We start from the raw sequence: 21869 nt of genomic DNA on the forward strand, positions 1-21869 counted from the left end.
CTACAGGACACAGAGAGGCGCTCGGTGGAGCTGCCTGGGTCGGCTGTGTGGTCTGGACGGTGGAGGAAGTGGTCGCCCTCGGCCCTGATGTGGCACCTTGAAGGATGGCAGCCACATTGCTTCCTGTGGAAAGGGCCTCTGCTTCTCAGGGGGTCCAAGGACCCCAGGCCCAGCTGGTCAACTCCCAGCATGTCCGGGGGGGGGCCCATCCCTCTCATGGCCCACTATCTCAGGACAAACAGCCTGTAGCTTGTTTTTTAATTCAAAAATAGAGGACATTTATTTATTCTTTCAAATATTCCAACTTGCATTAGGGGACGGTCCCCGTGACAGCGTGGTCACTATTGGCAGAGCCTCTCCGGGTCCCCGGCCACTTTCTCCTGTGGGGTGGGTGATGGGCTTGCCAAGTCCAGCAGGGTCCCACTCCTGATGGAGCCACCGTGGGCATCTGGGCAGAGCTGTCCTGGAACACAAGACACCCCAATGGTGGGGGCGCCCCGATCACAGCCAGACTCCACCTGATGCTGTGGAGGCACCATGTGGGGTGGGGGGCGTGGCGAGGACAGACCGTGAGCCAGAGGGTGGGCCGCAGTGATGACCCCTCTGTGGGCTCACCTCTCTCCCCCCCCTCGCCCCCCCTGGGACCTCACGGCCCCCGGTGCTCAGAGGAGCCTCTCCTGCCCTGGCTGGGTGGCTCAGTTGGTGAGAGTGTCGCCCTGCAGTACAGAGGCTGCCAGTTCGATCCCCGGTCAGGGCACACGCAGGAACAGACTGCTGTTCCCGTCTCTCCTTGCCCCTACTCTCAAGTGAATAAAAGGAGCCTCTCTGGCCACTGGGGACCTGCTGACCACAGCATCTGCCCCCACTTCAGTCTTGATGTCACAAACTCAACCAATTGGTGCTAAGGGCCTACTTGGGACCTGCAGTCTGGTCACCGGGGACCCAGCAGCAAAAAGCCACATGCCTGCCCTCATGGGCTCACGTTCATGGGATGGGAAGACAGTGGAGTGGGCAAACAAGGAGTGGGCAAGTAAGGGAGTGCCTCCGGACAGACGGACACTGGGACAGGCGGTGCCTCCTCAGGACAGCGGTCAGGGAGGGTGCCTCTGAGGAGCTGCCCACTGAGCAGGCAGACAGGGAGAAGAGTGCAGGACAGAGGGACCCAGGGGCGGGAGGGGGGTCGTGAGTCAGCCAGCCCCTGCCCAGGACCTCTCCAGACCTGGGCCCACCTGCCTAACACCACCACCTGCTGTGAGCTCAGGGCCACACCAGCCAGCAACCCCCCACTCGCCTGGCTGGCCTGGACCACAGCGGCCCGCCCTCACCGCTGACCTGCTCACAGCAGCCTCCTCCGCTTCCGGATGTGCCGGCCCTGCCGGGTCTTGAGCACGTCCAAGTCACTGGAATCGTCCGGGCAGGGCGGGGCGCGGTCCTCACCAGGGTCCAGGACTCCCTGAAACGGAATCCAGTGTGGGGACGGGAGAGACCTCTTTGCCAGGATGGACGAGATGGGGGGCAGTGAGAGTAGCAGGGAGTGGGTGAGGGCCCCATGGGACGGGAAGCTCTGGCTGCCGAGGCCTCAGCAGAGGAGGACCACAGGCTGGCCTGGGGACACCACCACACACTGGGGCCACGACTGGCAAGGGATGGGAGGGCGCTGCCCTCCCTGGGGCCACACGCAGGCCCCAGCTTTCTGCTGAAGCCTGCCTCACCTGGGGCTCCCACCCCTGAGCAACCCCGTGTCCCTTCTCCCCCGCCGGGTCAGCAGGACAGGGACCGAGGAACAGGTGGTGAAGAGGCCGCATACACAGTGCAGTGCAGGGGCCTGTTCCTCTCGGACCTGGGGTCCAGCACTGGACCCGCTGCTTGTCAGCCCAGAGGACAGCCCTGGGACCCAGGCAAGGCCCCTGGGGAGGGTGGCACAGCCCTCCGCCACCACCCTGCCTCCCGTGTCCTCCAGCCCACAGCCACGGCCTCCCCACACGGGGAGGAGAGGGGAGGCCACCAATGTGCCCGAGACACATCTGCAGCAGCCGGGACAACCTCCCTGACTGGGCAGTGTGAGGGGCCCAGCCCCAGACAACGGGGACAGGCGAGGCGGCCTTGCCAGTGACCCCTGTGCTGCTGCCACAGAGGACGCAGGGACACCCTCCTCACATGTTATTGTCGGCTCTCCCTGGGGAGCAGGGAGTGGTTTCGCCCACAGCTCAGAAAGCCCCGAGGTGAGTGGGGCCAGAGCCGACACCTGAGGACGGGCCCGCTGTCTGGAGGGGCAGGGGCAGAGGCGGGCCGGCCAGGAGAGGGGTGCGCACAGGTGGGCATGGAGCCCAAGCCAGCTCCCCGCAGACAGGGCAGCGGGGCAGGAGCCCCAGGAGAGGCCGGGGTCTCCCGTGTCAGAAGCGAGGTTCCTGCCTCTCTCACCACCAGTGGCCGAGGAGGCGGAGCCTCCGCAGTCTGCACGCAGCTGGCAGGCGCGGCCAGCTTCCTCCTCCTCAGGAGCCACAGCTCTCAGGCCCCGGCCACTTCCACCTGCTCCGCCCCCACCCCACCCCGCCCCCAGGCAGGCCACACACCGCAGGCAGGCGGCAGGGCGCCCAAGGGGGCACCCAGGGAAGTGGGGTGGGCGCTCCATGCCGGTGGCCACCTACCTGAAGGGGGGCTGTGGCCGCGGGCCCTGCCTGGGGACCCCCACGCGCCTGGCAGTCCAGCGGGCCGTCACTGTCCAGGAGCTCCGGCTCCTGGTCATCCTCGCTCTCGGGGTCAGCCGGCGTGGCTGCGGACACAGTGGTGGGGACGCCGGGCGGGGGCAGGGTGGCCAGGAGCGCGGGCAGGGTGAAGGCCGCCAGGAAGCGGGCCTTCAGCAGCAGGTAGGCCGGGCTGTGCTGCAGCCGCCTCCGCACCCGCCCCAGCGCGGCCTGCAGGGCCCCGGCTGCCCCGCCGGGCACCAGGGAGGCGGCCCTGTGCTCCAGTGTCTTCTTGTGCAGCAGGAGGCTGGACAGCGCCCTCAGGTTGCACAGGGCGGGGGGCTGGTAGGGCAGTCTGCTGCCCAGCGGGGGCACACACACGCCGCGCTGTCCCCGCAGCCACTCCCGCACGGCCGTCTCGCTCTCCTGGGACAGGAGGCCCAGGTCCAGGGCACCCTTCTCAGGCCCAAGCTGGGGTGGGGGTGGCCTCTCCAAGTCCAGAGGTGCCTTGGCCTCCGCTGGCTCTGAGGCGGGCACCAGTGTCCTTTCTGGGGCATTCCCCGGGTCAGCACCACTGTGTAGAGGCAGCTGGCTGGACCCGGGCACCTCTGCTTCCGGGTGGTCAGCCAGGACTTCAGCCTGGGAGGCCATCTCCCCAGCCACGTGGGCCTCTCCGGGCGAAGAGAGTCCCCCAGGAGCACGAGCCCCGTCACCGTCCACTTCTGCAGGGCTGAGGGACGGCGGGGGCATTGAGCGGGGTGTGAGGTCTGTCCCGGCGCGAGGGGCTGATCCTGAGTCTGTGCTGGCTGTGCCCTGGCCTGCCCGAGTCTCAGTCAAGGAGGGTGACAGAGCCACCACTGCTGATGGCCCTTTGGGGTCAAGGACCCCTGATGGCCTGGGAAGGCCCACAACGGGCGGCATCGACACAGGGAGCAGCCCTTGGGCCGTGAGCACCCAGGTGACAGGCAGCGGAGTGCTGGCCGCCATGTGTGGCCCACCACGGGGGGTGCCCAGAGCGGGCGTCAGGCTGAGGGGCTGGACCGGCAGCTGCCCGGGGCTGGGGGCAGCGGGGAGGAAAGGCAGGGCTTCGGGCAGGCCCTGCTTCCGGGACGAGGTGGGGGCCTGAGACTGTCCGAAACCACAGAGATGGCCGCTGACAGGCGCCGGGCTAGGGTCCAGAGTGGGGGCTCTGGCGGCAGCTGGGGGCGTCCCAGCCACGGTGGAGACGGGAGCAAAGGCCAGGGTCTGCAGAGCAGGGGGCCCCCTGCCCGTGGTCGAGGTCCAGGAGTCTGAAGCACGCGGACTGGCCGCTGTGGGGACCGCAGGCCCAGAGAGCACCGAGTCTGAGATAGCCAGCCCTGTGGCTGGGGACAGGGGGGAGGCCAGCGGTCCAGGCGGCTGGAGGACCAGAGGTGAGGCGACCAGCAGCGGGGTCGGGAGGACCACGGGGCCCTGGACTGCCCTGCTGGCCTGAGCCTCCCGTAGCCGCTTCTCCCGGAGCAGCTCGGACACGGTCTTGGGCTTGGGCCTCGGGCCGCACGGGGCCGGCGGGGACGCCCGGGAGGTGGACTCGGCCCGGCGGGGGTGCCGCCCCCTCTGCCCGCCGTGGTGGGTGCTCTTCTCTGCGGCTTCCCGGGCCGGCGCGCAGCGCAGGAGGCTCTCTGAGGAAAGACGAGCGGGCGCTGACGAGGGCCTGGCCCTGCATCCTGCCAGGGGCCCTCTGGGGGCGCTGCTGGGAGCAAGGCAGCAGGAGCCTGGTGTGCAGGCCCCCAAATCGTGAACGTCTCCAAACCACTGTCCGCCCTCCTGGTATCCTCTCTCGGGACCACAGACCCTTGTGCAACTGCTGGTGCAGCAGATGTGCAGTGGCCCCAGGAGAGGCTCCTGCCTCTCACGTCCCCTCCGCGCCAGGGAGGCCTCAGGGCTCCCCTGTGGTGCTCACAGGCCAGAGTCCAAGGAACACCCCCCACCCCACCTCGGGCCAGCCAGGCTCTTGTCCCCCTCCCGGGACGCAAGAAAGTCCCTTATCAGGGGCCTGGCGTGCTGCTCCCAGCCTGGGACAGACTGGCCTCTCTCCCCTAGAGACAAGACAGAGGGAGAGGGGGAGGGGAGGGAGGGGAAGGGGAAGGGGGGAGGGGAAGCAGTACCTGGGGGCTGCGGGGCGCTCAGGGGTGCCTGGAAGAGAAGGGGGCGAGTCAGCCCATCAGGGAGTCCCCAGGGGCCCCGCCCCCTTTCCCACCATCACCAAGAGCATGGCCCCTTCCTGCCACGGGGATAAGTCCTGCCCCTCGCACCACCCCTGCACTAGCCCAGAGGCCCGGCCTGGCCCAGACAGCACCCCTGGCCTGGCACCCACCCAGGCCCCTGGCCCCCTCCTGAGGCAGCGCTGCCTACAGGGCCCTCAGGGGGCTCCTCTGAGCTGGTCTAGCTGGTCGCAGGGAGAAGCAGGGCACCCTCTTACTGACGGACCCCACGGGCTCAGCCACCTGCACCAGGGGTGGTGGCAGTGGTGCCAGGTGCCAGGTGGGCCTGAGTGTGGGTCCTGTCTCAGCCCAGGACGTGACTGGAAGTCCTCGGAGGCTCCGGGCCCTCCCTGAGCCCGGCAGACCCTCCCAGAGCCCAAACCCATGGCACTGGGCACCTCCTGTCCCTGCCAGAGCTGCTGCTCCTCACTTCCTGCCTAGGGGTGGGAGGAGAGGGGGGCAGGGCCAGGGGAGCCCATGCCCAGCACTCACCCTCACTCCTCACCTGAGCACCAGCCTGGGGCAGGGCGGGCAGCTGGGCCTTCCTCTCTCGAACGACTTCCATGCAGCCGGCAGTGTCGATCTGGAACAGCTGAGGGGACATACAGGCACACACACATGACCCACGTGTGACACCACACGTGACGGGAGGTCCTGCCCTGCCTGGAGGGGCTGAGATGACCAAGGTGTCCGCAGCCCTGACCATAGCGCCTCTCAGGAGCACAGAGCCTGGGGCAGAGAGCCTGCTGCCCCCTCAGCTGCCAGGACACACCCCTCCCCGAGCCCCACCCTTCGGGGCTGGTTTAGCCGACGGTGGCAGGGATGCTGCCGCTAGAAGCTGTCGGTCACTGGGAGACCACGTCAGGGACCCACAGCTGTGGGAAGCTGTGCTTGCAGGAGCCCCACAAACCACCCACGTCACAGAGACAGAGAGCTCCGTGTCGGAGGCTCACCTGAATGAGGAGGGTGAACACCGGGGTGCTGGCCAAGCGGGCGTCCTGCAGCTGCGCCCTGATGCCGTCGGCTGGGGGGACAAGGGCACAGGCACAAAGTGGCTTCCAGGTCCCTCCCCTGGAGGGCCCGCGAGCCTCGGAGCCCGGTGCCAGGCAGGGAGCCCCGAAGAACCTCCAGTCCAGACAGACGCCCCTGCTGAAGGCTGGGGGGTTAGGACACTCCCCACACTGACCTGTCAGCTAAGCAGAACGACAGAGACCAAGCCCCACACCCTCCAGCAGATGCCCTTTTAGAAAGTCAGCGTCCACCTGCAGGTCCCCTGCGTGTCCCCGTCCCCCTGGAACCCAGGGACAGTACCCCGCGTGGGCGCCGCGGGGGGCCTCTGGGGAGCGCGGGGCAGGACCACGTCGCCCACCCACGGGCTCACGGCCATCAGCAGCCGGCGCTCGAGCAGCCTGCTCTGCAGAATGTGTCCCCGGTGCCGCTGCCAGAGCCGCCGCACACGGGGCTGGTCCGCGTCACCAACGGGGCCTGTCACCCGGGGGGAGCCCGGCCGGCCCGGCTGCTTCAGCTTCTCCATCTGTGGGACAGAGGTGGCGGCTGGGCGAGGCGTGCCCTGAGTGCGTGGCCGGGCAGGGGCAGGGGACACGGGCAGGCCCTCACCAGGGCACGGCGCCGGGCCGCCGTGTTGGTCTGGAGCACCCGCAGCACAGTCTCCAGAGGCACCCTCAGCAGCTGCCGCCCCCCCTGACAGAGAGACAGCACAGGGCGGGGCTGCAGGGCGAGGAGCCCACATGGAGCCCGCCCCACGGGCAGCGCAGGCCCCCTCCCGACCCCAACGCTGGTGCTGCGTGGGGGAGACACGTGCGGAGGCCCTGAGGCCTCAGGGGGCCCCCCAGCACGGGGCTCAGGGGACCGGCCCGGCGGCCCGAGTGGCCCCCCAGCACGGGGCTCAGGGGACCGGCCCGGCGGCCCGAGTGGCCCCCCAGCACGGGGCTCAGGGGACTGGCCCGGCGGCCCGAGTGGCCCCCCAGCACGGGGCTCAGGGGACCGGCCCGGCGGCCCCCCAGCACGGGGCTTGGGACCGGACCGGCAGCCCGAGTGGCCCCCCAGCACGGGGCTCAGGGGACCGGCCTGGCAGCCGAGTGGCCCCCCAGCACGGGGCTCAGGGGACCGGCCCGGCAGCCCGAGTGGCCCCCCAGCACGGGGCTCAGGGGACCGGCCCGGCGGCCCGAGTGGCCCCCCAGCACGGGGCTCAGGGGACTGGCCCGGCAGCCCGAGCTGGGGGCTGGTGCAGCCTGCGGGCAGCAGCTCCTCGCTCTTCACGTGGCTCTTACAGGGAGCCGGGTGGGGCGGTGCTGCCCCCTGCTGCCCGCCCGTCCTCACAGCGGCCAGAAGCCACTGTCCTAAGAGCAAGGAGGGGTTGCCGTGCACCCAGCGGCCTGGCTCCTGACCGCCCAGCAGCGTCCAGCCCCACACCCCGGGCGGTGCCAGGGCCACGCCCACCTCATCTGCCGGCTCCTCTGTGCTCTCAGGGTGGGCGCCCGCCCAGCGTGGGTATCCGACGCCCCTCATGCCAGCACGCTGGGTCCCAGAGAGGGCCTGTGCCCAGCCCGGCCCTTCTGCCTCCCTGCCGCCACCTTGGGCCGCACTGGAGGCGCTGGGAGGGCCGGGCGAGGCAGCCGAGCGTCCTGGGCCGCCCCCGGCCCGCGCGGCCTTCGACATGGGGACGCTCAGCCTGGCAGGGACCCACAGGTCCACGTCTGGCACGGGGTGCTGTGCCGATGGCTGCGCTTGGCCACCCTCCTGGGTGTCCGGGGCCTCCTCCGGCTCGGGCTCCGAGTCCCCGCTGCTGCTGTCCCCGCTGCTGTCCGCGCTGCTGTCCCCGCTGCTGCTGTCCCCGCTGCTGGAGCTCCAGCGCACGTTGCGAAGGCGCTGCCGCCGCCTCCTGCCCCGACCCTGCCTCCTCTGTGGGCGGAGGGGCTGCTCAGGCCTCAGCTGCCCGGGCTCGGCAACAGGGACGTGGGCGGGCGGGCAGGCTTCTGGGGCAGGCACAGGGAGCGCGGTCACTGCCAGCCCGGTCTCCGCCCGCGGCCTCCTGGAGAGACGCCCCGGCCAGAGAGCAGCCGTCCTGTCCTGTCCGTCCGGCCGGGCCCCTGCGCCCCCTCCCCGCACCCCTCCCCGCCCCGCGGGAGGCCTCACCCTGACCATGGCTTTCCACTTGCTCAGGCACTGGGAGCCCGTCCGCTGGGGGAGCTCAGAAGCGATCTTCGCCCAGTGACCTGCACCGAGGACAGGGGAGCTGCCTCACCGCCCGGCCGTCACCTGGGAAGTGGCCCTCAGCCCAGGGAGGGTCTCCTCCACAGCTGCGCCCCCCCTCAGGGCACCCCCACCCCCAGCACAGCTCTCGCCTTTGAGAAGCTTTGCCCTCCAGTGGAAAACAGCCGGCTCAGGTCCGTAAATTAAACAAGTCCGTGGACAGGCCGCCTGCACGGAGCTGGGCGTGGTGCCGGCTCTCACCCATCCCGCCCTGAGCCCCCTCCAGCGCGCACAGACTTGCCGTGGGATGAGAAAACCACCGCCCTGGTGCCCGGGAGGGGGGTGGCGGCCAGGAGGCAGACGGGAACGGAGTAGCCCGCTGGGCGCCCACATGTCTGTGCCAAGGAGGACTCACCGACACCGTGTTTCTCTATCAGTTCAATTAACTTCTCCTCTTCTTCTGAATTCCACCGTCCCTTTTTCAAGCTGAAGTGTAACCTGCTGAGATACCTAGGAACAACATGAAAACAAACGGACGTTTTAGATACGAAGGTGGCTGGGCAACCAACCCCAAAATACAGACAGATTGGACTTTATCAGAGTTAAAAAAACTCGCGTGCTTCACCATCAAGAAAGTGAAGAATGACCCATGGACCGTGAGAGCACCTGCAAACCAGGTGCCTGAGCAGGGACTTGTGTCTGGAAGTCACAAAGAACTCTGTACGAGTCAGTAACACAAATAACTCAATTTTAAAAATGCGTACAGGCCGTGAAGAGACATTTCTCCAGAGACAACAGGCAGAGGCCAGCAGCACAGAAGAGATGCCCATGTGGGCAGCCACTGGGGAAATGCCACACCCACCCACAGGGACACTCATCCCCCCACCAGGACGGCTCCCACGGGAACAGCACTAAGCATGGGCAAGGACGTGGGCGACAGAAACCCAGCCCATGCTGCCATGGGGTGGTCAGTGGTCAGTGGGGGCAGCAGCCACTGGGGAAATGCCACACCCACCCACAGGGACACTCGTCCCCCCACCAGGACGGCTCCCACGGGAACAGCACTAAGCATGGGCAAGGACGTGGGCGACAGAAACCCAGCCCATGCTGCCATGGGGTGGTCAGTGGTCAGTGGTCAGTGGGGGCAGCAGCCACTTTGGAAACAGTCCGGCAGGTTCCCGGCAGGTGAAACCATGTCACCACGTGACCCAGCCGTCGCACACCTAGCAGGGCGTGTGAGAGAAAAACAGCACGTCCGTGCACACGGCGTGTCCACCGCGCTGGCTCCCAGGCTCGTCCACACCACGGCACACGCCAGGTTCCCACGTTGTGTCTCAGGCCAAGTGACGTTGTTATCTGGGCTCTGCGGCCCCACGTCCCTTATCCGCCAACCTGCCCACAAGCATCGGGGCTGTTTCCACCCAAGTGCAGGGGTCCTGGGCCGCGTGGCCACTCTGCGTGGCTTCCGAGGAGCCGCTGGCCACTCCCACGCGGGGCCCCACACCGCGCCCCCACCCTCGGTGCGCAGGATTGCGGTGGCTCCTTGTCTCACGTGTGAAGGGGTCACTCACGGTGGTTCTAACTCAGTGGTCCCCAACCCCCGGGCCGCGGACCGGTACTGGTCCATGGGCCCTTTGGTACCGGTCCGCAGAGAAAGAATAAATAACTTACATTATTTCCGTTTTATTTATATTTAAGTCTGAACGATGTTTTATTTTTAAAAAATGACCAGATTCCCTCTGTTCCATCCGTCTAAGACTCACTCTTGACGCTTGTCTCAGTCACATGATACATTTATCCGTCCCACCCTAAAGGCCGGTCCGTGAAAATATTTTCTGACATTAAACTGGTCCGTGGCCCAAAAAAGGTTGGGGACCACTGATCTAACTTATCCTTCTGAAATGACAAGCGATGTGAGCGTCTTTTCCTGGTTGCAACGGCTGTTTGCATGTCTCCTTTGGAGAGGTGTCTACCCAGGTCCTCTGCCTGGTTTTGAACTGTTTATTTTCTTTGTTAGGGGATAAGTTTTCATTGTAGGGGAACCAAAATGTCCTAAAAGCAAGTGCTACACAGCTTGATGAATACCCTAGAAACCACAGAACTGAACAGTATAAAGGTGAGTTGTACGTTGTGTGACTTATATCGTAAGCCCTTGAGGAGTACAAACGTTCATGTGCGTCGTCCTCGTGCCTCCTGACCATCCAGAGTACGACCGATTTATTTCTAAAATGTGTAAGGTGATGTTAAAAGAAGGCAAATGTATGTTCTTGTTTCCATAAATTGGTTATGAAACAAATATGATTTTAAGTTAATAAAACTATAACTGGAACTAATTTCTTTTCTTTCTTTTTTCTTTTTTTTGTATTTTTCTGAAGTTAGAAACGGGGAGGCAGTCAGACAGACTCCCACATGCGCCCGACCGGGATCCACCCGGCACGCCCACCAGGAGGTGATGCTCTGCCCATCTGGGGCACCACTCTGTTGTAACCAGAGCCATTCTAGCACCTGAGGCAGAGGCCACAGAGCCATCCTCAGCGCCCGGGCCATCTTTGCTCCAATGGAGCCTTGGCTGCGGGAGGGGAAGAGAGAGACAGAGAGGAAGGAGAGGGGGAGGGGTGGAGAAGCAGATGGGCGCTTCTCCTGTGTGCCCTGGCTGGGAATTGAACCCGGGACTTCCACATGCCAGGCTGACGCTCTATCACTGAGCCAACCAGCCAAGGCCCATTTTTTGAAATAAAAAAATCACTCTTGGGGGTCAGTGAGCATGAAAAAAACTCGCTACTCAAAGGGTTAATAAAGCTGTTTGGATTAAAAAAATTCGGGAGAGGAATTTGGACAACAGGGCTCAGGGCTACTGTCAACCAGGGCCCATCACAAGTCGAGTCTGAATCAAGGTGTGGTTTGAAAATAACAGCGATCCTATTTCCTGACCGGGTGTCCCCTGTACCCGAAAGCCGTCCCCCGGGGCCCGACAGCCTGGGTCCTCACCTCCTCCCACCCAGGCCCGCCGCGCCCAGCACGCCTGACTCACCGGTCTCGGCACTGGGCGTCACTCCTGCCCGGCACCTCCGCCCGGATCTTATACCATTCCTGCTCCCCGTACTTGGCCACGGCTTGAAGCAGCTTCTGCAGGAAGGGACACACAGACAGATGAGCCTGGGGGGGCATGGCCCCCCACCCTGCACTCAGTCTGTGTGAGAAGGGACGTCGGGGCCTGGCAGCAGCTTGCAGGGTCCAAGGGCGCGGCCCAGGCACGTCTCCCCCCGGGCCCCACATGTACCGCGTCCTCCTCTGGGGACCAGAGGCCTTTTTTGAGGCTGGGGTCCAAGCTCTTGGTCCAGCGGTAGATGAGCTGCATGGAGTCCCTCCCTTCCATGTAGTAGACAACTGGGGGTGGAGGGGCCTCGTGAGCACTGCCCCTCCGGTCACCATGGAGTGCGGTTCTAACTGCTGGGGACAGTCACCATCCCCAGGACAGCAGGACCTGGCCTCCCCGCACCACGCTCAGGCACCACCAGCCACCCCCTGCCCCCGCCCAGTCACCATCCCCAGGAGGGCAGGACCTGGCCTCCCCACACCACGCTCAGGCACCACCAGCCACCCTCTGCCCCCGCCCAGTCACCATCCCCAGGAGGGCAGGACCTGGCCCCCCCGCACCACGCTCAGGCACCACCAGCCACCCCCTGCCCCCGCCCAGTCACCATCCCCAGGAGGGCAGGACCCGGCCTCCCCGCACCACGCTCAGGCACCACCAGCCACCCCCTGCCCCCGCCCAGTCACCATCCCCAGGAGGGCAGGACCTGGCCTCCCCGCACCACGCTCAGGCACCACCAGCCACCCCCTGCCCCCGCCCAGTCACCATCCCCAGGAGGGCAGGACCCGGCCTCCCCGCACCACGCTCAGGCACCACCAGCCACCCCCTGCCCCCGCCCCGGAGGCCCCGGGGCCGCAGACTCACTCCTCCGGTAGGGGATGTGGCTGCCCACGCGCATCTCCTGCACCAGCTGGGTCAGCATGCGGTCCTCCTCCTCTGTCCACTCCCTGCGCTTGAAGGCTCTGTTGTGCTGCTGGAACTGCTGCAGGCACTGGAAGGCACTGCGGCTGGTCTTCCCGGGACAAACCACAGCAAAGGGTGTCACCGGGCCTGCGCCCGCGCACACAGGGGCGCCCCGCACGCGGCTGGGTCGGAGGCGCCGCATGGTGACACACGCCGGTGAGCCCCGGGGGTCTACGCGCTCCTACCAGACCTGAGGGGACAGTGAGAGGGCCCCACGACAGAGATACAAGTCTACAGAAGGAAAACAGCTCTGCAAGTCGCCGTGACACGTCACCCTGTGGCCTGAAAGCCACACTGCAGACAGACACACGCGGGAACACGCGGCCGGCCAGGCCCGGAGCTCCTAGAGGCTCCTAGTGCCAGGGTCTCTCTGCAGGGGGTCCGGGCGGTGACGAGGGCGGCGGGCGGGACCTGCACCACCCACCCGGCCAGGACGGCGATGCCTTCTGCGTACGACACTGAAAGCACCATCCGTGAAAGAAACAACCGACTCCAATTAGAAACTCCTGTGTGCTGAGAGGCGACACCAAGGGGATCAGAAGACAGTGCACAGGCGGAGAAAATGCAAAACAGCGTATCTGATCAAGGACTGCTACCTACAGACAGATACAGCGTATCTGACCAAGGACTGTTACCTACAGACAGATACAGCGTATCTGATCAAGGACTGTTACCCTAAAGACAGATACAGAGAACCTTAAGAAACAATGTTTACAAAAGGGACTAAAGACCTTCAAACACCTGGATAAAGATCTGCAACAGGAAAGAAGTATGTGAGAAGCTCCCCCTCACATTGCCAGAGAAATGCCAGTTAGACTGCGACACCCCCGCACGCCTGTCAGGACCGCGGACACCCCGAGCGCAGACCACCCCGAGCGCCAAGAGGGGCCGGAGCAGCAGGAACACTCTCGCGCCCACTTTGAAAGACGGCGTGATTTCTGACAAAGCTAAACATAAACAGACCCTGAGCATGCAATCCAGCAACTGTGCTCCTGGGTATTTACCCAAAGGAGCTGAAAACTTATGTCCACGCAAACAGCGGCCCACAGGTGTTGTATTCCTAGTGGACAGATCTCAGAAGCCACCAAGAGGTCCTCCAGTAGGTGATGGACAATCCACTGTGGTCCCTCTGGACAGTGGGATATCATTCAGTGCTACGAAGACCTGAGCCATGAAGAGACAGACCTGGAGGGACCCCACACACCTCTGACTGAGAGAGGGGCCAACCTGACAAGGACGCACACACTGTGACTACAGCTCTGCGGCGTCCGGAAAAGGGAAACCACGGGGACAGTGAAACGATCAGGGGCCGGGGGTGGGGGGGGGGAGGCCGGGGAAGGGCAGGGGGGCACAGGGGATGTTAGCCGTGAAACGTCCCCACGATGTTGTCACAGCAGACACGCCGTTACACCTTGTCCAAGCCCACAGAACGCACACCATGAGTGACCCTAATGTCAGCTGTGGACTCTGGGTGATGGTGACGTGTCAGTGTGGGACCATTCTTGACTAAAAAAACCCCAAAACCAGCACCTGGTAAGGGGGTGCCGCTGAGGGGGAGGCTGTGCTCATGGGGGCAGAGGGGACACAGAAGTCTGTCCCCTCCTTCCTCTCGTTTGCTGTGAGTCTAAAACTGCTCTAAAAAAGAAAAAAAAGTCTTTGAAAATAAAACTAACAATACAAAAACATGACGTGACTTTTTGGAAGCACAATTTACCAATAAAAGCATGGAGTTGTAGACACTGAACTACAGAGCAGCTGACCACACAGCAGAATGGAGACACGAGGAGAAAACGCCTCGTTAACGATGTCACGCCAGATTTCACCCAGTTACATCAATGCTGCTCTCGGGATGAAAACTCAGTAAGACGGCAGACAAACGACCCAGCGGGCTCTGTGGACCCCGAGGCCCTCGGAGAATCAAGCACGTCTGTACTTAAGCAGCTTTGGTAGGAAGTTTAGTCGGGTGTGTTGCGATCACGTGCTTGGCCGTGAAAGCCGTAAGTTAAGAAACGGGGACTTCACAGCTCACATTCTCAGGTCACAAGTCAGTACGGTTCGAACTAAAGAGCGACGGAAAGAACCCCAAGAAACCTAACGACTTAAAAACATATCCCTACGTGAGCTAAGATGGAAAGAGGCGATGAACCTGGAATTAGGAATTCGTAAAAGGAGCGTCTCCTGCCAAGCGGGCGTCAGGAAAGCGGCCTTCGACGTCTCTGTTGTTAGAGACAGAGGCCAAGCGAAGAACTCGGTCGGCACCTCAGGACATGAGGGAAACAGCACGAGAACCGGAAGAACATAGGGAAGTGTCCTCAGCACCCCTCGGATAAACCCGCTGGGCTTGGCAGGAGCAGAGATGGGGACAGGGAAGGGACAAAATCAGCAGTGAACAAGAGCATCTGGAGGACGTGCTCTCAGAGGGGCCTCAAGGCCTGAGGGGTGTGGAGGGGTCACTCTGGAGGGCCGTCCCCTCAAAAGCAGCCAGACAACTGTGAGCCCCGGCTTTGGTGTAGCCCACAGCCCGTGAAGCCCCTGCACCCAGAAGCCCCCCGGCTGCGGAACGCACTCTGCCCAGGGGTGTTGGGGGCCTGGTCCTTACCCCCAGCTCCTCCGCAATCTCCTGCCAGTGCAGGTGGTCATGCTCGGCCGCAATGGCCTGCAGCCGGTCTAACTCCTGCCCAGTCCACTCCTGCTTGTTGATGCTGGGGTGTTCCCAGTTCTGCCAGAACTTCCGGATCTCCTCTGCACCACGGCCCCCTTCAAACTGCGCAGAGAGGCCAAGCCTGGGGGGGTGCCCCTGACAGCCGGCAACAGGCGCACGGGGAGAATGGGAGCCCGTCCCAGCACCAGGGCTCGGGCAGCCAGACACGTGGGTTTGGCTCTAAAGGCAGAGCCTCCTCTGCCACCACCCCAGCAGAGGCCTCGCACCAGCGGGAAGGCCTGTGAAGCTGCCCCTCAGTGCTGGCCACGCACCTGACCGCAGGGCACGGGGCTCGGGTGGCCACGGGGCACGCCTGACTTACGTTCACGTTGGAGATCTTCTCCCAGTCGTGGCTGTCCAGCCTGCTGCCCAGCAAGGCCTCCTCCGGGAGCTGGCTGCAGAGGGGAGCGCGGCGGTCAGCTGGGCCTGGCTCCACGGCCCCGCCCCTGCCCCGCCCGTCGGGCGCGGCTCACTTGATGTCCTGGATCTCCTTCTCCGCCTCCCGGGTCTGCTTCTCCAGGACCTGCCGCTCGGCCTCACTCGTGACCCTGCTCTGCTTCTGGTGCAGGTACTCGAGCCTGTGGGCGCGGCGGCGGGCCGGGGTTACGGGGTGGGGGGAGGGCTCTGGGCCCGCTGGGCCCTCCTGCAGATGCCGTGCCCCGTGCAGGGCGGGTCACTCCCCACCGCACAGGGGCAGGGCACCAACAGGGAGCCTGGCTCAGGCTCTGACCCTGCAGGGGAGGCCGCGACACCCCCTCTGGTGGTCACTTGGGGCCACATCAGCAGCCAGAGCGGCAGTGTGCTGGCAGACGTGAGGTGGTGACTGTGGCTGCAGCACGTGCCAAGCCCAGCGTCCCCGTGCTGGCCCTGTGCTGCACACAGGAGGGTGACAGGGTCAGGCCAGAGGCCAGTCCGGAGCTCACACACGCTCACTTCCGGAATAGTTCAGGGAGAGGACCCATCTTCCCCGCAGCCCACGGAGGGACCCAGCCACCACCACTGCAAATCCTGACCCAAACGTCAAGGCGTGAGGCGGTGTGTGGCCCCGGGGGCCCCCTGGCCAGGGATTTTGCCGTGTGATGTCACCCCCTCAGCATACACATGAAACAGGCCTCGTGAATGGTCCCCATTTCACAGGTGGAAACTGAGGCCCCGAGCAGAGAAACTGCCCGAGTCAGACAAGTGAACCTGGCTGGTGGCCGCCCCGTCTGCACACTAAACCATTATGCTGCTGCCTCCCTGAAGACAGCTCAGGGTCTGTGGCTGCTGCTGCAGAGGGGGACCCGGTGGGGGGGGCACTGGGCGTCGGCCAACACCAGGGAGCTGAGGGGGGCTGCCCCCCGCTGCCCGCGACACTCACTTCAGTAACTTGGGCTGGAGCAGGCGCTGCAGGCGGTCGCTCACCACCGACTTCCTGAGCAAGGCCTTCTCCCAGCTCTTCCCTGGGGAGAGACAGTGACTCAGGGCGGCTGGTGTGACCGCCTCCCGGGCCTTCCACCCGTCAGCCTGGCTTCCCTGTGAAGCCAGAGGAGAAGGAGGGCGAACCACCTGCCCAGCGCACAGCCAGGACGTGTCCCCACAGGGACCCCGCTCAGCCCGGGGAAGGAAGGCCATGCCCACGGCAGAGGCTCCGGACAGAGCCGTGCGGGCGTGGCGCGCGCCGGGTGAAAGCAGGGTGACAGGGCGGCCCCCGCAGCCCCCGCTGGGCTCTCACACTTGGTCACCAGGAGCTCCTCAAACGTCTTGATGCCCTGGGCGGCCTTCTCCCGCGCGTCCTCGTTGGCAGGGGGCCCCTGTCGGAGAACACAGCGTCACAGTGCACAGACTCGGGCGTGCTCACCCGGAGGGCCCCACGTGGACTCGGGACACCTCCCCTCAGCCTCTGCGAGCAGCCTGGCACACGCAGGCCGGCCCTGGACGCTGGACCCACTGCGGTGGCCCTGGAAGCAGAGGGAGGGACTGGCGACAGCAGAGGGGTCGAGGAGGAGGGGAGGGCTGCCTCCAGAGACATCGGGCCCCGCACCGCCAGGACCCTCACCCCGCCGTGCCGGCGCCCACGGCCACCTCTGAGGACATGTCCAGGGGCTTGTCTGTGATGCAGAGGTCAGCTGCCCCATTCCAGAGGAGGAAGCCTGGGCCACTGGGCCCGGGAGAGTCTCAGAATGTTGGAGAACATCTCCCTAAAGACCGAGGTGCTCACGACAGCCGTGGCAGGTTGTCGGGACGCGAGCCCCTTCCCATGGAACCTGCCCGCCTCGCCGACTCACCACGCCGGTGACCTTGTCCTTGAAGTAGGGTTTCAGGAAGTGGCCGATGTACAGGTTCAGCGGCAGGCTCTTGCCGCCCTTCACCCTGGGGCCTTTGGATCCTGCCAGGTCCCACATGACTTCTTCCTGTGGACAGACGGGGCCCCAGTGGGCGAGGCAGACTCGACCTGTGGAGCAGGGACCCGGTTCCGGGGGGCTGGGCCCTGGCGGTCTGTGGGGCTAGGCCCTGCCCCACCTGCTGCTCCCGGTTCTGGGCCAGCAGCAGGCTGAGCTCTGCCAGCTTCTCCTGGATGACCTCCTGGTAGACCATGTTCAGCTGCAGGCAGGTCTCCGGGTCTTCAGGGAGCGTCTTCTTGGGGTCGTCCTCATCGTTGCTGGCTTCACCCCACCTTTCTTCCTCCTGGTCACAGTGGGAGACTGCAGGTGAGGAAGTGGGGCCACACAGATGCTCCTCACCCTCAGGGCCCTGGCAGAGGGGGCCAGCCTCTGAGCCCGCGCCCGGCCGCTGGACAGGCGAGAGCAGCCTCACCCGTTCTTCCGCAGAGGATCCCCTCTCCCTTGTTGAAAATGCAAGAAATTAAATTTCTAGGAACTGGGGTGGGGGTGGCGTGAGGAGATGGGAACCTTCAGTTTCTACAACAGGCATTTCTGCAAAACTTGGGCTCTGTGACAGGCCCGTGGGACTTCCGTCACTGGCAAGTGACACGCAAAACTAGAAAGTGGAAGTGAGCCGAACTTGGCAGAAGGCGGTGAATCCAAACAGCCATGGGGCCAGCCGCCGCCGCTCCAACTGACCCGGAGCAAACTGGAAATTTCCCCAAATTACAGAAAGTCTCCAAATAATCACAAAACAGCGACCAGGCACCGGCTTAACCAAATGACTTCTGGCCAGGCACTGTTCTGTGCACTCACACGTGCGAGCGGACTCGGGCCGTGACTGCCACTGCCCTACAGACTGGGAAACCGAGGCACAGAGGCGGGCTGTGAGGGGCGGCACCCAGGCGGCCGGCTGCCTGCCCTCCGTACGCGCTCAGGACAAACGTGAGCACGGGACAGTCAGGAGGGACAGACACCAAGCTACTGACAGCAGTCCCTTGCAGGGGCAGTTTGAGTTCTGACGCTAAACACTTCGACGTGTCATCCTTAACAACAAACGCTCTGCTGGGCCGGCTGCAAGCGTGGTGTGTCTGCCTCGGAGGGCACAGCCAGCCCGGGCCAGGAGTTACCGAGATCGAGGGACCAGCAGCATCCGAGTCCTCATCCTCCGAGTCCTCATCGGGCAGTGGATCTGTGGGAACGCAAGCACACCGCTGTGACCACGGGGAAAACAGGTGGCTGGCGAGGGAACGCCGCAGGCAGAGGAGCCAACGGCAGGGGCAGCGCCCCCCGCGGAGAAGCGCGATGAGAGAGGGGCCGAGAGCTCAGGGAGACACACGCAGTTGGGTCTTCCCTCGCCAACAGCACCCCGAGGCTGAGCTCTGCTCACTGACCAGATGCGTGGGCATGGACCGAGGGCAGGGTCAGTGAGAAGGAGAAGGTGGAGGCCTAACATGAAGTGTCCCCTGGCATCCCGGGAACAGTGACTGTGGGGACGACCTGGGGAGAAGACAGGCAGAGGCCCTGGTGACGGGGGAGACTCTGGCGCGGTTAGAAGCTGTTAGACGTCGGGCTGCAGAGTGGAGTCCGGGGCCGGGGAGGTGTGGGCAGGCTGGGGGGGGGGGCGCCCTGACAGCTCGGCCGCTGAGGCAGGCCTCTCTGCAGGGGCACGGAGGGCAGTGGGCCGGTGGGCAGAACGTGCGCTTTGGCAGCAGGAGACTCAGAGAGAGAGCCGCCGGCCACGCCCAGCACAGAGAGCCGGAGGATAAGGTGGGGTCCTCAGCAAGGGGACTGTCTAGGCATGGCGCGGTGGACAAGCTGAGCTCTGGAAGGCTCTCCCAGGACAGCCCGATGCAGACGCCCACATGGTCCGGGGCACTCACACACACACACCGAGCAGGCAGGGAGCCCATGAAGAGAGAGGACAGTAGGACACCCTCCAGGGGCGACGGCGTTGGCCGGTTCTGGCGAGCACAGGCAGGTCCCGGCGGTCCCGCTGCGCCAGCTGCCGACGGGAGCCGCGGGCAGGCCGGGCTGCACGCCGGGGGAGCTCACCTGCGTCAGAATCCGAATCGAGACTCGACTCCGAGCCCTCCACGCTGAGACCGGAGGTGCCGGGATCCAGAATCCTCTCCAGCTCCCTGATTTCCTGTGTTATCTTCTCTCTCTCCGCGTCGACGTCCATGGCCTCTGCCTGCCTCCAAACACGGCAGGTAGACGGCAGAAACCCAGGTGTGCGGGAACCCCCTCCCTCTCCTGCGACGAGACAGCATGCAGGGACTGGGCTCCCAGAGGCCCGGCTGAGGGGCTCCAGGCGACAGCCTCCACGCCCCACGAACCCCGGCTCCTTGCTGTCAGGGGCTGAAACACCCTGCATGGGTGCTGCCTGCCCCGACGGGGTGACCAGACACCAACATGGCCCAAATGCCCGGTCCCTCTTCCCACAAGCAAGCCACGTGAGAGCTGGTCACCCAGTGCAGAAAAGGCAGGGTGCGGTGGCAGTCACCAGGGGACCAGGACGCACGTGGCCCTGGGGTCCCAGGTGTGGGCGCAGCCTGCTGTCCCGCCCCAGAGCTGGACGCCCAGCGGGTGTCTGGCGGGCGATCCCGCAGGGACCAGGGGACGGAGGACCAGGGCGCCGACAGCAGGGGACGGAGGCCGAGGACAGGGCCTGCGGCGGGCCCTGCCTTGCCCCCAGCGGTAGGACCAGCCCCTGCCGGGAGGGACACGGAGCGGACGCTGCAGAGGGGACAGCGGAGGGGGCTGGACAGAGAGGCGTGGAGAAGGAGGACCGGGCAGGGAAGACGCCAGAGGAGCACAGCGCAGACCCGGGGCCGACCACCCGCGAGAGGCACGGCGAGCCGCCCTCCGCATGCTCTCCCGCCGGGGACCGACGGGCACAGACCGGCCGCCGCTAGGACGGTCGCCGTGCCCGCACAAGGCGCCCGGTTCACACCTGGAAGCGCTGGCGGACGGGACTCAGCTGGGAGCCAGCCAGGCCCGCGGGCCGCAGCACGCACGCTCGCCGCCCTCCGTCCCCGCCCCGGGCCGGGCAGCCGCCGCCGCTCCCACCGCGCCCTCACCCGCCAGCGGCGCCGCCGTCGCGCAACACACTTCCGGCAGCCGCGGGTGAGGGCGCTACCGACCGGAAGTCCCGCCTTCGCGGCTGCGCAGCAGGTACGAGGCACCCCGGGACGGGCCTTGGGTGGCGGGAGGGTCGGTGCTGCCCCCGCGCGGCCGCTCCCCGGCACTGCCTGTGCGCGCTCATGCTGCCTGGCTGGGCGGTTCCACCGGATGCACAATGGGACCTGGCCCAGCAGCGAGGGACCCCAGCAGGTGCCTCTTGTCTCCGTGTTCTTTTTGTGTGTGTTCTGTTTTTTACAGGGACAGAGAGAACCAGAGAGAGGGGCAGATAGGGACAGACAGGAAGGGAGAGAGATGAGAAGCATCAATTCTTCATTGCGGCACCTTAGTTGTTCATTGATTGCTTTTCTCATATGTGCCTTGACCGTGGGGCTACAGCAGACCAAGTGACCCCTTGCTCAAGCCAGCGACCTTGGGCTCAAGCTGGTGAGCCTTGCTCAAACCAGAGGAGCTTGCACTCAAGCCAGCAATCCTCCACGTCCCAGTCCCACGCTCTAGCCACTGCGCCACTGCCTGGTCAGGCTCCGTTCTTATCTGTAAATTGTAATTAGGATTTTGGTTGAGCCACCAGCAAGGATAAGTGCTCAGGGCAGTCCTGGCCAGCCTAGTCTCCACACACCTGCACACCTGCCAACCTGCAGTACCCGCCCCAGGGCACAGCGGGACTGCCTACAAGTGTGTGTGTGGGGGGAGGGGGCGTGTCTTCCGAGGTGAGTGGGACCCTTGGAAAGGAAAGGGCTTCCCCTGGGGAGCAAGAGCTGGGTCTGCGTTAAAAGTGAGCGCTGGGCCCTGGCCGGGCAGCTCAGCTGGTCAGAGCGTCCTCCCCATACGCCAACGTTGCAGGTTGGATCCCCAGTCAGGGCACATACAAGAATGAACCAATGAATGCCTGAGTAAGTGGAACAAGAAATTGATGTCTCTGCCTTCCTCTCTCTAAAATCAATAAATTTTAGAAATTAAGAAAAAAATACATCAAAAGGGCAGAGCCACAGAACGGCTTGTTTCTCCTGAGCTTTCTGAGTGGTCCCCGCAGCAGCGCCCGGCCGCCCAGCAGCCAGCCGGAGGCAGAGGGGGGTGTTCACCAGTCCGTTAGCGTGACTTGTATGTCCAACACTTCAAACTAGACAGAAAGATGGGAGAATCGTGTAATGAAGCCTGTGTCTATCCCATTCTCTGTTGCAGCTGGGATATTTGGAGGTGGTAAGAGCAGGGCTACCCAGCCTGGCTTACGGGCAGGGGACGCCAGGCTGGCCGTGTCTGCTGTATATCCCCAGCCCCTGTAAAATGCTGTACCCCTCTCGCAGGCCCTCCTCTCGGCACCCTGCCCTGGCAACCCAGCCTCACCTTCACGGGTGTCCCAGAGTTATGTACACCCAGAGGGAACCTCACCCTCGCACCTTCCTACTAGACCGCCCTGTCTGGCGTCGGCAGAACCCGCTTTTTGCCGAGGGGCTAGGGCAGGTG

General features: G+C 64.7%; 1 protein-coding gene across 5 annotated transcripts; it reads right to left on the reverse strand.

The window, feature by feature from the left end:
* Positions 1 to 32: 32 nt before the first annotated feature.
* Positions 33 to 20378, reverse strand: SNAPC4 (small nuclear RNA activating complex polypeptide 4). Of its 5 annotated transcripts, none has more exons than XM_066255733.1 (24): positions 20218 to 20378; positions 19317 to 19517; positions 18392 to 18453; positions 17401 to 17565; positions 17166 to 17291; positions 16613 to 16691; positions 16259 to 16340; positions 15372 to 15476; positions 15221 to 15293; positions 14797 to 14961; positions 12099 to 12246; positions 11421 to 11527; positions 11172 to 11266; positions 8556 to 8650; positions 8084 to 8163; positions 7388 to 7849; positions 6545 to 6628; positions 6239 to 6461; positions 5881 to 5951; positions 5433 to 5519; positions 4832 to 4859; positions 2649 to 4345; positions 1333 to 1453; positions 33 to 463 (listed from the first exon to the last, which is right to left on the reverse strand). In XM_066255733.1, exons 2-23 carry the CDS (start codon positions 19444 to 19446, stop codon positions 1337 to 1339), a joined length of 4281 nt encoding a protein of 1426 aa, XP_066111830.1. In that variant the 5' UTR covers positions 19447 to 19517; positions 20218 to 20378; the 3' UTR covers positions 33 to 463; positions 1333 to 1336. The 5 variants fall into 5 exon arrangements, with proteins under 5 accessions (XP_066111830.1, XP_066111829.1, XP_066111828.1 ...); XM_066255732.1 differs by having other exon boundaries at positions 19317 to 19455; positions 20345 to 20368; XM_066255731.1 differs by having other exon boundaries at positions 20345 to 20360.
* Positions 20379 to 21869: the final 1491 nt, after the last annotated feature.

This window comes from Saccopteryx bilineata, chromosome 2 (assembly GCF_036850765.1).
Source record: "Saccopteryx bilineata isolate mSacBil1 chromosome 2, mSacBil1_pri_phased_curated, whole genome shotgun sequence".
NCBI lineage: Eukaryota > Metazoa > Chordata > Mammalia > Chiroptera > Emballonuridae > Saccopteryx > Saccopteryx bilineata.

Excerpts from the sequence above, each read along its gene's own strand:
- SNAPC4 (XM_066255729.1), bottom strand. The coding sequence starts at position 19,638 with ATGCAGGGTGTTTCAGCCCCTGACAGCAAGGAGCCGGGGTTCGTGGGG. Across the intron at positions 17,566-18,391 it reads CTGCTGGTCCCTCGATCTCG|GAGGAAGAAAGGTGGGGTGA; the intron begins GTAACTCCTGGC and ends CACTGTGACCAG. Across the intron at positions 6,629-7,387 it reads CAGAGGAGCCGGCAGATGAG|GGGGGGCGGCAGCTGCTGAG; the intron begins GTGGGCGTGGCC and ends TCTCTCTGTCAG.